Source organism: Vulpes vulpes, chromosome X, assembly GCF_048418805.1.
Source record: "Vulpes vulpes isolate BD-2025 chromosome X, VulVul3, whole genome shotgun sequence".
NCBI lineage: Eukaryota > Metazoa > Chordata > Mammalia > Carnivora > Canidae > Vulpes > Vulpes vulpes.
This window is the reverse complement of record NC_132796.1, coordinates 40,157,750-40,175,128: the sequence shown is the minus strand read 5'-3', so window position 1 is coordinate 40,175,128 and position 17,379 is coordinate 40,157,750. Positions and strand designations below refer to the sequence as shown.

Here is a 17,379-nt window from a genome sequence, read left to right as displayed (position 1 = left end):
TCAGTAACTTCAAACACCAGTCTTACATTCTGTAGGTTAAAAGTTTGGTGGGCTCCGCTGGTTTCTTTGTTTTAAGGCCAAAATCAAGGTGTTGGTGGGGTTGGGCTCTGGGGGAGAACCAACCCACTGCCAGGCTCTTCAGGTTGTTGCTAGCATTCAGTTATATAGCTGTAGGACTGAAGTCCTGTTTCCTTGCTGACCCTTGGCCCAGGGTCAAGCTCACCTCCTAGAAGCACCTGCTATTTCTTGGTTTGTGGACTCCCTCTATCTTCAAAGTGAGCAACAGTGGGGCAAGTCCCTGTCACATGTTGAATCTTTCCTGCCTCTTCTTCCACTGCAACTCTCTCTTTTACCCTCTTCATCTACTTTTAAGGGCCTGTGTAATTGCAGCAGCCCTCCTGGAAAACCTTAAGTCCATCTACAAAACGCCTTTTGCCATGTCATGTAACATCAGGCTCCTGGGATTAGGTCAGAGAAACCTTTGTGGTGCGAGGAAGGGAAGTGTTTTGCTCCATCTCTGGAAAAAAAAAAAAGCTGTTGTCATTACTGTAATGAAATTTTAGCTTTGAAAATTTCTTTTAACAATAAGAATGGAATGAAATAATAACTCTGCCCAGAAATCATTATTTATTAGTTCTAGCAAAAAGATTTCAAAAATAGGACCTTTTGTCACTCCTCAGTTCTTAAATTTGCTTTCTTTTATTTCATCACATTTGTCACCATATATGTCTGTCCGTGTGTCCTCCCCTCTGGAAACAGGCTCCTTGGGGGGGCAAGTGCTAGTCTCATGCCCCTTTGTGTTTCCAGCACCCAGCATGGTGCCTGGCACACAGTAGATGCCTAGTGAATACAAAAAATAAATACACTCATTGTGATATCCTCGAAAAATGGGGATAGGAGCTAAGGGGTAGGAGAATTCGGGAGATGTTTAAGCAGCTAATAGATAAATAAGTTCTGGAGAGCTAGTGCACACCAAAGTGAATATAGTCAACAATACTCATTATAAACTACAAAGTTGCTACTATAGTAGGTCTTAATTGTTCTCACCAAAAAAAAAGAAATGATAACTATGTGACAGGATATAGATAGTAGCTCATGCTACCATGGTAATCATACTGTAGTCAATAAATGTACCAAACCAACACACTGTACACTTTAAACTGACACAATGTTATATGTCAGTTAGATCTCAATTTAAACCTGCCCAGGGTCATACAGCGAGACAATGGCACAGCTAGGAGTAGAGTAAGGATCGAGACCCACATAGTTTGTTGACAAAGCCTGTGATAGTCATACCTGTACCTCTTGGCATGCTCTGTTGCCTTTGAAACATTTCTCAGAGAAGCCAACCTTCTCTTGTATCCAGCCTCAAAAAATGAATATGGATCAGCCAGGTAGGTGTTGTAGGTGGGAGAAAGCTACCGTTGGAAAGGCTGTTCCAAGTTCTAAAAGCCCTGAGCTGAAGACATGGGGTGTAAGCCCTCCTGTGGGAATGCAGGTTTCGGGGAGGAGTGTGGTGAGAGAACAGGTCCCAGCTTTTTCTGTGGGCAGCACCTGAATGGAAATCCAAGGGTCTGCACATGAGCCTGGGAAGGGGGCTGCGTCTTGTAGGATCAGCCTGCCCCCACACTGACCCCTGCTCAGCCCTATACTGCTCGGAGCAGGAAAGGGGCCCAAATCCCTTTGGGAAGCAGCTGTTGGTTATCTTCCTCTTTTGGGTCAGCTTAATAAATGAAACCCAATGAGTCCCATTCCACAGCCCCTCCCTGATTTCTCCAGAGTCCCCATATGTGGATTTATCTCTGTTTTTCTTATACCTAGTCATACTTCTGGCACCATCTCATAAAATAAGAAGTTGCTTAACATCCCCGTTGTGAAGCTGCACTTTTTATTTGCTCCAAATTTATCCCTGGTCACCTTTCAGCATTGGCATCATCTTGCAGCCTCTTATATTTCCCTTTATCTTATTTATGGCCTGCAGGCATGGCCCTTGGTCGCCTGTGAAGACCTTTTGTTTGCCTTTGAAAAGAAGCCTTTTGGGGCACCTGGGTGGCTCAGTGGTTGAGCCTCTGCCTTCGCCTCAGGTCATGATCCCAGGGTCCTGGGATGGAGTCCCACATGGGGCTCCCCATGGGGAGCCCGCTTCTCTCTCTGCCTCTCTCTCTCTGTCTCTCTCACGAATAAATAAATAAAATCTTTAAAAAAAAAAAAAAGAAAAGAAACCTTTCCTTTGCTTTACGCATTGTAATGGTCCTTCTTGGGGCTTATCTAAGTCTCCTATAGAGGTGAGGTGGCAGGGCCTAAAATGTCCCAGGTGATGATAGTGCATTGTGGTTTGGCAGAAGTTAGGATGACAGGGTTGGGGTTGGTCATTTTTCTTGTTTTAGGGGAGGAGCAGATGCAACTGACATAGGGGGTATCTGTCTTGTGCCTGGTGGTTTATAGTATCCTTCTTGACGATGTATGTCACCAGGGTAGTTTTTTCTTTAATAAGCTTCTATGGTCACTTAGAACCACGAGCTTAGAGCCTATCCCTTTGTAATGAACCATTTAATTTTTCCATGAAGGTATCTGCCCCTCAGAATGCTCACCTGTGACTTTAACACTCAGTCGTGGGGCATTTGGAAATCCCCCTTACATTGTCATTAGGCCAGCAATTGATTACCTGAAGGAGTGATCATGACCTGCAAATAGAGACATTTCTGTGCCTTCTTTCTTCCACACGATTTCTAAAAATGTGAAATACAGTTGGTCCCTGGGAACTCTTTCTCTCTCTCTTTTCTCTTTTTTTAAAAATTTCCTCATCCATAGAAGGGCCCATTTAAACAAGCCATGTCCGCATCTATCACTAAACATTCTTCAGATACCATAGGGACTCTGTTTTTAAAAATAACCTTTGTTATTGGAAACATGAGAAATTGAAACAGTGCTTGCTAATTTCCCTCCCATTACTTGTTCCTACACTCAAGCCTTTCAGAGATCTCTGATGGATCCATGCTATCTCAGTTACAGATGGAGCGAATGCCCACTGCAATGTAGAACTCCTTGTAATAATGGCTCATTTTGCATTTGGCTTTTGTCAGTGGCACCTCACTTGCAGAGCTGCCTCTCTCTGGAGCATTCAAGGGAGAGGCAACTGCTTGTGCTTCCCAAGCAGTCTGTACTTTCGGAGCTGGTCACCCAACAACTCAGAATTCCAACAGTGCCCTTCAATCACCACAGCCAGTCCACTCTTTAATATTAACTGTGCTGCTTACAATATTTGTACAGAGCCTATTTCCCAAGCCTCAAATGAATGTTCGATTTTGCAAGTCATTTTGCAAATTGAATGACAGGGACATTTGAGTTGGAAAGGGATGAGGGGAGTAACCGTTTGAGGGTGGCTAAAATACCAGAAATGTGGGGCACCTGGGTAGCACAGTGGGCTGGGCAGCTCAAGTCCTAATCTCAGAGTCGTGAGATCAAGCCCCACATTGGGCTCTGCGCTCAACGTGGAGTCTGCTTGAGATTCTCCCCCCCTCCCTCTCCCTCTGCCCCTCCTGCTCATATGTGCTCATGCCCTCTGTTTCTGTCTCTCTCATTAATTAAATCTTTAAAATAACAGAAATGCTAGTTCTGGCCCCATTTTCCCTGCTCACTGCCCCCATCTTACTAAAGCTCCCAGGGTGTCAAGTTGCCGTACCACCTGGAATGCAATGTAGGTGCCTTAGTAAGGGCCATCAAGAATCCTAGGTGGATCGTCAGGGAATGACCAAGCATGACTTCCCCAGGCCAGCTTTGGGGAGGCCTGGAAAACTGGTTTTATGGAAGCTCTCTTTAATATTCCCTATAGATTAGTTTTGGCCTGTTAGGATCTGTACTATGTTAGTGTAATTAACCTACTAAAAGGCACTTTGAGGAAACTTACAATAAGAACGCCAAAAGAAATTTTGTACTGCACTGGGAGTTGAGCTGCCCACAGATGTATCCCAGGCTTTTTACCTTGGGGGTTGATTTGTCTGCCTTTTGGATTTATCCACTTTCTCTCAAGATATTACCTCCCAGTATATCTGCAACTTTAGTGATACAGGATGTATGTCTCTGAGCTCTAAATCTCTAAAAGTTATGGTTAAAAAAGAAGCTTCCCTCCCCTCCCTACACACCCCATTTCAATCCCTTTACTGCAACTAAGCATCTGTCTTCTTGTTTGTTCCTAGGATGGACCAGATTCTGCCAGAGGAAACCGGACAAAGCAGGAGAGTGCGTGGCTCTTCCGGCTGTGGTACAGCTTTGACCATAAGTATCCTTTAGTGGCTTCCTTATATTTGTGAAACATTGATGATGAAATTCTCTTGTTGAGTTGTCAGTGAACAACTTCTGATAAGTAAGTAAAGATGTGTGCTTGGTACAGGGATAGTCAGTCCTCTCTTGGTCCACATGCAAGATTATTCAACCACAGGTAGTCCTGGAAAGCATCTCTTTGGCCAAGAGTAATGTTTGTACATTATTAGGGTAGCTAACCCACAGCTTGCTAGATTCAATGTGGCTCTTCAGAACTGTATGTCCAAGGGAAATAAGCCTGTATAGGTGAATTAGTTAAAATTACACAATGAACCATACTGTGGTCAGTAAGGGTAGTAGAACTTGAACAGTTAATTCATATTGATAATTCAATATGGCCTAACCAAGATAATTCCTATTGGCCTAACCAAGTCTGGACAAGTCTGATCTATGCCTTAACTGGGCCACATGCAGAACAGACTCTGTTCTAGTAGATTCACTTGTTCTCAGGTGAAAATTAAAAATCGAAAAGTTAAACTTCCATAATTTAAGTTGATATAGTGATCAAATGGGTAGGTAGTTCATATACAGTCTTTGGAAACTTTAAAAATGTTAAAAAGATTTTTATTAAAGTGTAAGATAAATATAGAAAAGTACACAAATCTTAGATGCTCAATGAATTATCACAAAATAAACATACTCATTGAATACCAAGAAGGTAAAAAACCAAAGTATTCAATTCTTCTCATGCCATAACCCAGTTACTACCCCTTCTCCCTAGATGTAACCAAACTCCTGACTTCTAGCAACACCTAGTAATTTTACCTGTTTTTTGAACTTTGTGTGAATGGGACTACAGAATATATATTTTTTAGTGTCTGGTTTATTTGACTTGACATCATTTGTGTGACACATCCATGTTGCCATGTGTAGTTCTAGTTCATCCATTTTCATTGCTGTGTAATATTTCATTATGTGAATATACCATTGGGATCCCTGGGTGGCTCAGTGCTTTAGCGCCTGCCTTTGGTCCAGGGCAGGATCCTGGAGTCCCGGGATCGAGTCCCCCGTTGGGCTCCTGGCATGGAGCCTGCTTCTCCCTCCTCCTGTGTCTCTGCCTCTCTCTCTCTCTCTCTCTCTCTATGTCTATCATAAATAAATAAATCTTTTTAAAAATGTGAATATACCATAATTTAATTATCATTGATTGTTGATGAACATGTAGATTGTTTCTAATTTTGAGCTAGTATGACATTTTTGTACGTGCCTTTTGGTGCATGTGTATATACATTTTGTTGGGAATATACTCAGGAATGAAATTGCTGGGTCATAGGACATGCATAGATTCAACTTTAGAAGGTAGTGCCAAACAGTTTTACAAAATGGTGGTACCACTTTATGCACACCTCTAGTGTATGACAATTCTGGTTGCTGTACGTCATCACTGACCATTGGTGTTGCCAGTCTTCTGAATTGTAGCCATTCTATTGGGTTTATAGTGGTATTTTATTGTGGTTTTAATTTGCACTTATCTGATGACTGATAAGGTTGAGCATCTTTCTGTATATTTACTGGCCATTGGTATGTTTCTTTATGAAGTACCTGTTCAAGTCTCTTGCCCATTTTTCTTTTCTTTTTTTTTTTTTTCTTTTCTTTTTTAAAATATTTTATTTATTTATTCATGAGAGACACAGAGAGAGAGGCAGAGACACAGGCAGAGGGAGAAGCAGGCTCCATGCAGGGAGCCTGACACGGGACTCAATCCTGGGTCTCCAGGATCACTCCCTGGGTCGAAGGCAGCGCTAAACCACTGAGCCACCCGAGCTGCCCTCTTGCCCATTTTTCAATTGGGTTGTCTGCCTTTACTGTTTTGTAAGCATTCATTAGGTATTCTGGCTATATGAGTATTTTGCTAATTATATGTGATAAAAATATCATCTCTCCTTGTGACTTGCCTTTTGACTTTTACATAGAATCTCTTGATAAAAAAAGGTCTTAATCCAATTTATTGATCTTTTCTGGATAGTAGTTTTGTGTCCTCTTATAAAAATCTTTGTCTATCCCAAACTCATGAAGCCAGTTTCCTCTTACCTTCTAGAAACTTTATTATTTATCTTCTGTGCATCTATTTTTTTTTTACTGAGTGATGGACATGGGTAGTGGAAAAGTGTAGAGATCATTTGAGATGCTCCGGCTGAGGCTATTGTCCTTCAGAGCTAATTAACTTGTTTTTGGTCAGTGGCTAGGCTAGGGGCATTAGCAATTCCAGGTCACCATAACCCAATCAGGAATGAGGGTGACTTGAAGCTGGGAGTCATTTCCTGTGAAGATTAGTCTGTTTTCTGTTGTGGTTTTTTTTCTAGGATTCTAAAGTAGAGCCTAAGGTGTTTACATACCATCTTCTTCAGAAGGATGGGACTCCAGTTTTCATCAGATTCACTCTATCTTCTACAGCAACATATACGTGTAAAGAGAAAGTATCTGTTAACAGAAAATTTCATATTCTCTTCTGTTATCCCCAAAGTTGAGAAATCCTATTCTACTGGGAAAAGCAGATGATATTATGAACTTATAGAAAATTTCAAAGAAAATACAGGCCACAATTTAAAACTTCATTAATAACATCCTTTTAATCAAAAATCAAAGGCTTGGAGGGGGAGATAAACTTTACTATGTAAATAATAGTTTTGGGATGACAGAAGGCAACATTAACGAAGCCTGAAGACCAGATAAAATATTTGCTATGTTCATATGAGACTAATATCTATCATGTACAGAGAACTTCTAAAATTCTATAATAAAAAGGTTCACAAAATATTTTAAAATTAATAGGCAATTAACAGAAAGAGAAAAACAAATTACTAAAAAATACATAGTAATCAAGAAAGCTAATTGAAGAAGCTAATTTTGTCATGCATTAGATTGAAAAAAATCCTCAAGGGGTGCCTGGGTAGCTCAGTGGTTGAGCATCTGCCTTTGGCTCAGGTCATGGCTCAGGGTCCTGGGATCAAGTCCCACATCAGGCTCCCCACAGGGAGCCTGCTTCTCCTTCAACCTATGTTTCTGCCTCTCTCTGTGTCTCTTATGAATAAATAAATAAGATATTTTTTTTAAAAAAGATTCACTCTATCTTTGTGAGTCTGACAGATACTCTGCCCAACTTCTCAGGTGCCTTTTGGGGAAATGTGGCTCATCAAATGCCAGACTCACCTCTTGGGCTTCTTCCTCCAGATTCTGGCCCTCTTTGCTTCCATGGCAGCATTCTGATGCCATTAAGCAGACGATTTTGTGGTGTTTTATTTTGCCCAGATTTTCTAGTTGTTTTCAGTGGAAATGATGATTTAAATTACCTTGTTTGCTATTAACTGAAATAGAACCCCCAGAGACTTTTAAAAGCCATATGTACTTTGTCTACATTGTAATTCAGATTGCGTGTTACTCCCTGGGTTTGGAAATGATGTGGAGAAAATTGGAGAGAGTTCACAGAAGACTGACAAAATGCTAAAGTGATAAGAAATTTATTCTTATGGGCAGTCAGTACTCCAGTTTCAATAATGGATAGATTGTTCAGACACAAAAGGAAATAATGAAACATTGGATTTGAACTACATTTTAGACCAGGTGGATCTAAAAGATATACAAAACTTTGCATCCAACTGCAGCAGAATACACATTCTTCTCAAGTACACATGGAACATTCTCCAGGAAAGATCGTAAAACAAGTCTTAGCAAATGTAAGAAGATTGAAATTATATCAAAGATCTTTCCCAACCACAATAGTATGAAGCTAAGAAAACTGGAAAGTTCACAAATGTGTGGACATTCAACCGGACGCTCCCGAACAACCAGTGGATCAATGAAGAAATCAGAAGGGGAATCAGAAAATATCTTGAGACAAATAAAAATAGTAAAACAGCATACCAAAACTTATGAGATGCAGTGAAAGCAGTTCTAAAAGGGAAGCTTATAGTGATAAGTGCCTACGTTCAGAAGAAAGGAAGATCTCAAATAAACAACCTAACTTTATACCTCAAGGAACTAGAAAAAGAAGAACAAACTAAGCCAGAAGTTAGCAGAAGGAAGGAAATAACAAAGGTCAGAGCAGAAATAAAGAAAAGAGACTGGAAAAACAATAGAAAAGATAAACGAAACTGAGAGTTGTTTTATTGAAAAGATAAACAGAATTGACAAACCTTTAGTTAGACTAAGAAAAAAAGAGAGGACTCAAATAAATAAAATCAGAAATGGAAGAGGAGACATTACAAATGATACCAAATAAATACAAGGGGTCATAAGAGACTTCTATGAACAATTCTGCACTAAAAATTGGATAACTTTGAAAAAATGGATACATTTCTAGAAACATGCAACTTACCAAGACTGAATGAAGAAGAAATAGAAAATCTGAATAGATCAGTAACAAGCAAGAGATTGAATCAGTAATCAAAAAACTCCCAACAAGGGTGCCTGAGTGGCTCAGTTGGTTAAACATCTACCTTTGGCTCAGGTCATGATCTCAGGGTCCTAGGATCAAGCCCCACATTGGGCTCCCTGCTCAGCAAGGAGTCTGCTTATCCCTCTCCCTATGCCCCTCTCCTCTCCTCTCCACTTCCTGCTTGTGCTCTCTCCCTTTCAAATTAAAAAAGAAAATCCCAACAGAGAAAAGCCCAGAATCAAATGGCTTCACTGGTGAATTCCACCAAACATTTAAGGAATTAACACTTTCTCAAACTCTTCCAAAGAACTGAAGAGGCAGGAACACTCCCAGATTCATTTTATGAGGCCTACTTTGCCCTGATATCAAAGTCCAAGGACACTACAAGAAAAGAAATTTACAGGCCAGTGTCCCTGATGAGCATAGATGTAAAAAATCCTCAACAAAATACTAAAAGAATTCAATGGCATATTAAAAGGATCATACACCATGAACAAGTGGGATTTATCCCTGAAATGCAAGTGTGGTCCACATAAGTAAATCAATAAATGTGATATACCATATTAACAAAACAAAAAATAAAAATCATATGATTATCTCAGCAGGTGCAGAAAAGGCATTTTTTAGAGAGGGAGTAGGGGCAGAGGGAGAGGGAAAGAGAAACTCTTAAGCAGGCTCCACACTGGGATGCAGGGCTTGATCTCACAACTCTGAGATCATGACCTAAACCAAAATCAAGAGTCAGAGGCTTAACTGACTGAGCCTCCCAGGTGCCCCCAGAAAACGCAATTTGACAGAACCCAACATCATTTCATGATTTTAAAAAATACCCCAATTAAAAAATAGGCAAAGGACCTGAATAAACATTTTTCCAGAGAAGACATATACTTGGCTGACTGACCCATGGAACATTCTCAACATCATTCATCATCAGGGAAATACAAATCAAAACCATAATGAGATCTCACCTCATATCTATTAGGTTAGCTGTTATCAAAATGTCAAAAGATAACAAGTGTTAGGAGGATGTGGAGAAATGGAAACCCTTATATACTGTTGGTGGTATGTAAAATGGTGCAGCCACTGCGAGAAATAGTACGGAGGTTACTCATCCTCATCTCAAAGAGATATCTGCACTCCCATGTTCATAGCAGCATTATTCACAGTAATGAAGATATGGAAACAACCTAAGCATCCGCTCAGTGCATGAATGAATAAAGATGTGTGTGAGCATGTGTATATAGTAGAATATTATTCAGCCTTAAAAATGAAGGAAATTCAGCTATTTGGGACAACATGGCTAAAACTGGAGGACATTATGCTATGAAATAAACCAAGCACAGAAAGAAAAACACTGCATGATCTCACCTCCGGGTGGAATCTATAAAAGTCAAACTCATAGTAACAGAGAGTAGAATGGTGGTTGCCAGGGGCTGGGGAGTGGAGGGAATGGAGAGATGCTGGTCAGAGGGTAGAAACTTTCAGTTATAAGATGTATAAGTTCTGAAAACCTAAGTTCTGGAAACCTAACATACAATATTGTGACTATAGTTAATAATCTGTAGTGTATGCTAGAAATTCTCTAAGGGGGTAGATCTTAAGTGTTTGTACCATGCACACAAGAAAATGGTAACTGTGTGAAATGATGAATATGTTAATCAGCTTGATTGTGGTAATTATTTCACAGTATACACATATCTGAACATCTCATAAACCTAATACACGCAGTTGTTGTTTGTTAGTCATACTTCAGTGAAGTTGTGTGGGGAAGAAATTGACTCTTTGAAGAGCAACAGGAGTGATCTCTAAAGTCATGGAGTGTAAATTTTAGTCACTAGGATTTCTGCTTATTCAGTTTGGAGGAGAGACACTAAGAACAGAAGCAGGCACAAAGTGTCTGAAGAATTAGATGAGGAAGGTGCCCATGATTCATTCTATAGCTCCATAGATGGTCAAATAAGAAAATGTGAGCTTTGACTACATCCAGGGTTCAGCTGGATGGAAATGATCCCCACAGGCCAGCAAGAGCAAGTGTGGTACCTCCTTCACTGAAAAAGCCTGAAAATGGAATAGATGGACTTCCAATTTAAGATGAGAGGCTCAGCTCACACATATAGCTCCCTTGTATTCCCAGGGCTCATTGAAATCACAGGAGAGATATTTTGGACTACTTGCAAGACCAAACATAGAGGGAATTGTAGGAGAGACAACTATAGCCCAAGACCAAAGTGAGACTTGAGCCAGTTTGTCTAGGTCATTTATTAAAGAATGTTGTTAGTAACAGCTGCAACAAGCACTTCCTGTGTCAACTGATCAACTGGTAGCTGTTAATTTTCTCTTCAGGCCATAGCTCTCTAAAGAAAGTGGAGATAAAACCTGGGGAGGGCTTGATAGAAAAACAGATCTTGAGGCCACCAAAGATTTTTCTCCCTAGAGTAATACCCCCCAACTCAACTTCAGCATGGTCAGATTCCCCACCTGCTTGATGAACTGAGTAAAGACATAGGAGGGCATGCCAAAGTAATTAATTCCTATATATGTACATATATTTTTAAAGTAAATTCTATGTCCAACACAGGGCTCTAACTCATGACCCTGAGATCAAGAGTTGTATGCTCTACCAACTGAGCCAGCCCGGTGCCCCACTAAATAGTTATTTCTTAATTTTTCTAATAAAAGCCCTAGAGTTGAAAGGCTTTTCCAGTCATGATATAAGAACAGGTCATTAGAAAAATGAGCAACCAAACAAGAAGAAAGTCTTGGAAATTAAAAATAAAGTTTCTAAAATGAACCCCAAAATGTAATGGATAGTTTAATTATGTGGTAGAGACCAAACTGTTGATCTGGAAGATGAAGTTGAGAATAAAAGAATCTGTAAGAATTAGAGCAGAGTTAGAGATGTGCGAGAGAAGAGTTTTGAGATGTAGAGGTCAGAGCCAGATGGCCCAGAGTCCTTTAACAGAACCTAAAAGGAGAAGATAGAGACTGCGGAGGAAAAGAACCAAAAAAGTAGTGGAAGAAAAACAATCTCTTGGTAGAGGGAAGATTCCAGTCTCCAGAGTGCAAGGGCCCCTGGTATGAGTAGCATGAATGGACACATTGGAGCATTCCATAACTAAGAAGGAAAAGCAGGACTCTTCAAGGCTTCCAAAGAAAAAAACTGGCAGCCTATAAAGAGAAAGAATCAGATGTGGCATTAGCAAAACTGGATGTTAGAATACCATCTAGCATTGTCAGAGTCCTAGGATGAAAAGAAAAAGTCTGAGCCTAGAATTCTGCACCCCAGCTGAGTAGGTGGGAAAAGGAAGGTGGCTTTCAGATATGCAAGAGTTGAGAAAGTTTAACACTGTGCTCTCTAAGAAGGGGAGGAAAAACCAACAACAGCATACAGATTAAATGAAACCAAAATCAGCTCCATCTAAGTGGACAACATTGAAGATGTAGCGATTTTTTATAATCCAGAAGTGAACAAGATCAAAACAAAATTAAAAGAAGATCCTGGGGGCACCTGGGTGGCTCAGCGGTTGAGCGTCTGCCTTTGGCTCAGGTCATGATCCCAGGGTTCTGGGATCCGGTCCTGCATCGGGCTTCCTGCATGGAGCCTTGTTTCTCCCTCTGCCTGTGTCTCTGTCTCTCATGAATAAATAAAACCTTAAAAAAAAAAAAAAGATCCTGTATTTACCAAGACACTCAAGTGTTCTCACTAACAAAGTTTAAATGACACTTTTTACATTTCCTTTAATAGTGTTCTAACCACAGGGTACTTGGGTGGCTTAGTCGTTTAAGTGTCCAACTCATTCTTCTTTTTATTTAAGTAGGCTCCTCACCCCACACAGGGCCTGAATTCACAACCCTGAGATCAAGACCTGAGCTGAGATCAAGAATTAGACGCTTAACCAACTGAGCCACTCAGACACCCCTAGTGTCTAACTCTTGATCTCAGCTCAGGGCATGGAGTCTTCTTAAAAAAAATAGTGTTCTGGGCAGCCCGGGTGGCTCAGGGGTTTAGCACTGCCTTTGGCCCAGGGCATGATCCCGGGGTCCCGGGATCGAGTCCCATGTCAGGCTCCCTGCATGGAGCCTGCTTCTCCCTCTGCCTGTGGCTCTGCCTCTCTCTCTCTCTCTCTCTCTCTCTGTCTCTCTGTCTCTCATGAATAAATAAATAAAATCTTTAAAAAAAAATAGTGTTCTAACTACTCTGCTCGGTTACAGTGAATAATATTCATATAATAATATTATTACAAATGCTATTTAGTGGCTTTTAACATTTAGACTCAACCCATAGACAAAATATAGAAGATTTACTTATTAGTTATAAAATAGAATACAAATGTTATTTATCTGCGGTATGAAATTAATTATAATAGAAATTAGGAAAAACTTGAGAAGGCAGGAGTATAAATGAACTAAAGGTACCATCCTGCATAGGAGGGAATTAAAAGCCTCTGACTAAAGTTTATAAATCAAGAAATAGGAGAAAAAATGTATTCTAGTGGTGTACACACCGCCCTCCCCCCCCCCACACACACACATGCAGTGGAATACTACCCAGCCATAAAAAAGAATGAAATCTTGCCATTTGTGACAACATGTATGGATCTTGAAGCTAGCATGCTAAGTGAAATAAATCAGAGAAAAACAAATGCTATATTGATTTCACTTATATGTGGAATCTATAAAAACAAAGCAAAACAAACAAAATCCAGATTCATAGATACAGAGAACAGATTGGTGATCACCAGAGGGGAAGGAGGTTGGTGGAGTAAAATGGGTGAAGGGGATCAATAAATACAAACTTCCAGTTATAAAATAAATAAGGCATGGGGATACAATGTACAGCATGGGATATATAGTCAATAACATTATATTAATTTTATGTGGTGACAAGTGGTAACTATACTTGTTGAGGTGATCATTTTGCAATAGATACAAAGGCCAAATCACTACGTTGTAACACCTGAAACTAAAATAACGCTGAATGTCTGTTATACCTCAGTTAAAAAAAAAAAGATAATGGTAATTACTAGAGCAACTGAATGGGACAGAGACTTGATATTTCATTTTTGCCCTTTGAAGAATTTACATATTTAAAATCTGTATGTAAATAGATTTTTTTTCTCTCCTAAGAAGTTGTTAGAGGGCCTTTTGTGTTTGTGAGAACTTGTCTTTGAACCACCCGAGGCAGGGCACCAAAAGGTAGCCTTGGGGGTCCCCTGTGCCTCTGTTTGTATTAGCCCTACAAATCCAGTGCTGTCAGCTCCGCAGCTGGACTTAAAGTAGCCAAGAGGCCTACAGGGGCCAGTCCCAGAAATGTGTTCAGAGGACAGTGGTCAAAGGGGGTTTGTTCTGTTTGTATAGAATTTTGGCAGAGCCCCCAACTTCCCCTTTGTTGAGTAATTCCCTACTAGAAGTATACCCCAGTGTCTTCCTTCTATCTCCTCCCAGAAAGGCCTGTTCTCTCTTGTGCTGCTGTAAATATTGTAAATACGGTGCTCAAAGCAGTCATCCTCTTGGGCACAGATGGCTCTGATGCCTTCTCACCTTCCTTCCAATTCTCTTGGCCATTCCTGCCTTGGAGGGTAGCCATGTGAGTCTCTGCCTTCTCCATACTGTGGGGGCTGTGGGTCTCAGAAATGATCCAGGCTCAATCCTATTGTGATGAGTGCCTCACGGTCCTTCCAACACAAGGTCATGCATCTGACGGCATAGTAGCCACAAACTGACAAATCCTGAGCTCTCCATACAATAGCTGACCTTCATGTCAGAGTAGTGGTCTCAACCGAGGGCAGGTTTGCTTCTCAGAGGACATTTGGCAGTGTCCGGAGACCTTTTTGTTGTCACACCTGGGAGAGGGGTTGGGGGTGCTACTGGCATCTAGCAGGTAGAGGCCAGGGATATTGCTGGACATCCTACAATGTGGGATGGTCCCCTATGACAAAGAAGGACCTGGCACCAAATGTTAGTAGTGTCAAGGTTGAGAAACTGATATGCTGTCTCCTGTTTCCAAGGCGTGAGCTGGTTGTGTGTCCACAACTGGAATGCTGGTTGAAACCAAAATTCTCGTTCAGCATAACAGATGAATGGAGAAAGATGCTCTAATTAATTTAATATTCTTTTTGCCTGAAAATTGGGAACCGCCAACCTGAGAGTTTATAGGAAACGTTTACAGGGATGGTTTAATCTTTGATTCAGACTGTTGCAGACCCCAAGTATTTTCTGGATGGTACTGGTAAAATGAGGGAAAAGAGGCATCCTTTTTTTGTAGGTAGAAGGCCAGATGATTTACTCTTGGGGATTTCTAAACATGTTTTGTTGGGTGTGTGTTTTCTTTGCAGACATTTTTCCTTAATTATCTTTCAAAAGTTACTTGAAGCCCATCCTCACACACAGTGGCCCCCCATTAACTACCACGCTCCCAGCCTGGTGTGGCCTGCTTGCTCGGTGTCTGACCAGTCCTCAGGTGTATGACGTAAGTACAGCATGTCAGGGCTGTATTCCTGCTCACCGTGCCAGGGTAGTGTCTTTCCCAGAAAGACAAAACCTGTTGCACTCAAGCCTCCAAATCCACAGGTTTTGCCTCTCTAAATAAGATGATTAGAAACGTCTAACTTACATATGTTTATCTATTTTGCACCGTAACAGAGAAACCTTTTACCTGGGCTGTGGGGCCCCATAACACCCGCAGCTGTGGTGTAGTAGAAGGGACACTGGATTTGGAATCAGAACACTAGATTCAAACCCAAGCCCTGAGCCATTTAAGTGTTTTGTGCTTTAGTTTTCTTATCTGTAAAATGGGCCTAGTTGCACAGGATGATGGTGAGATTAAAGGGCAAGACACAGGAAAACACTGTGAACCACAAAGTGTTTGGCAAACATGAGGATTCTTTTTGTAAATGCTTTATTTGCGTTGATGTGGTCAGGTCCTTTCTGTTTTCAGATTCGGACTTAGCACAGTGTGAAAAAGAAGATCCACACTAGTGGATGTCTAAGCTCTGGGGCTGACTCATGAGCGACTTATATGGGTGCTAGGCAGAGGGTGGAGAGAGCAAACAGCTACCCACATAGAAGGACTAGAGGAGAGGAAAGATCCTTCTTCCTCTCTCTCCTCTGCCATCCTAACCATCCGGTCACAAACACATCATACCCTAGGAGAGAAGATTTCCTTAAGTTTGTGTAGAGCTTTACAGCTCACAAAGGCCAAGTTTCTTCTCTCAGCCGTACTGTAAATAAGCACGTGCTACGGTGTTACAGAGGAAGAAAGTGCCAAGGTCCCAGGATCAGTAATTGGCAGAGCTGAGACCCTAATGCAGGTTTCAGAGAATTTGTAAATAACCTGCAATTTACTTGATTAGTGTTGAGAAAGCAGAATGTAAACACCAGATCTGAGCGAGAAGGACCTGGACCAGGTAAGTTCTAATGGGGTGGGGCAGCAGGCTTGGGAACCATTGTTTGCACTTGGGTGCTACAGAGGGGCAGGGGACACAGCTGGGCAGAGTGCGCTGGGGCAGAGGGGAACAGTGGCCTGGCATGCTATGGGGCAGCCTCATCAGAGATGGGGCGACTAGGTCAAGAAGCAAGAATCCCTCCATATTGCCACTACTGCCTTGGGCTGGGGTCCTAACCAGAGTCTCAGTCAGTTCCAGACACAGCGAGGCTTGCGGTCGTTGGGAGAGTGGAAACACGGGGTCTTCGGAAAATTAATTGAGGAAGCCAAAGGAGGGAGAGTGGAGGGGCCCCCTGCAGGGTTTTGAGCCCTGTGAGGGTCTCTGACCAGGCCTCCCTCGCAGTTGTTTAACACACTGTTGTTCTCACCCATCACCTAGAGGGTGTTTGTACTTTTGGTTTAGTTGGGTGATATTGAAGACGTTCACCATTTACACTAACTCTACACCACTCAGGATTCACATCCACCTAGAAAGCAGTGTGTTTCCATTCATGAAAGTGACCTCTGTTTATTTAAAATGGGCACATTCCTGCGACACATGTGTTTGCAGGGTCATTCTACAGTATTTTCCCGGCACTCTTCAGTGGACAGCTAGTTACATAATTGTACAAACCTCCAGCTTAAAACTTTTGTGGAAATTGTCATCGAGTTCGAGGAAGTGGATTGGTTTCATCATCTGCGTATTATGTTCATTAAGCTCTGATTTGGAAATCCCTGTCCGCTGGGCTTTGCCATGTCCTTGTTTCAGGTACTATTTGTCCACGCTTGTGAGTTTTGTAATGGAATGGGTCAACATCCAATCTTGTTTTCCCCTGTCGGTGAATTTTAGCCCTGCTTCCCACTGCCAGGGGTCAGCGTGGGCCACACTGGGGCTGGTGTCTGGGGGCGCATCTGTCTGTGCAGCTGTAGGGGGCATGGCTACATTCACAGCATCTCCCTGCATACAGTGACTTCACATTCCTCTCTGTCCTGCGTTCCAGGAGAGTCTCCCGCTGAAAATGGGGAGCTAAGAGCCCTGGCAGCAGTATTTTGACAGAGATGAATGAAAATCTTACTTAGCGCTCATCTGCACGGGAGAAATGGAACATGCTAAAATGGGGAACATGAACTCATTTGTCGTTAAGAAAACTGTCGCAGGACGAATGGAGCTTCAGGACTTTCCAAACACTGGTGGAGAGGAGGAATTTAGGGAGTTTGGAGTGAGTTTTGGAATTATGCTCTGCCTGAGTGGAGGGTTCTT

At 41.6% G+C, this 17,379-nt stretch overlaps 1 protein-coding gene across 4 annotated transcripts in view; it reads left to right on the top strand.

Moving 5' to 3' along the window:
- Positions 1-17,379, top strand: part of SLC9A7 (solute carrier family 9 member A7) — a 145,101-nt gene that overhangs the window by 119,677 nt on the left and 8,045 nt on the right. For all 4 annotated transcript variants that reach the window (XM_025982469.2, XM_025982470.2, XM_072743251.1 and 1 more), the window contains 2 exons: positions 4,197-4,279; positions 15,059-15,164. In XM_025982469.2, the coding sequence (XP_025838254.2) occupies positions 4,197-4,279; positions 15,059-15,164 (189 nt within the window). The remainder of the gene's footprint in view (positions 1-4,196; positions 4,280-15,058; positions 15,165-17,379) is intronic.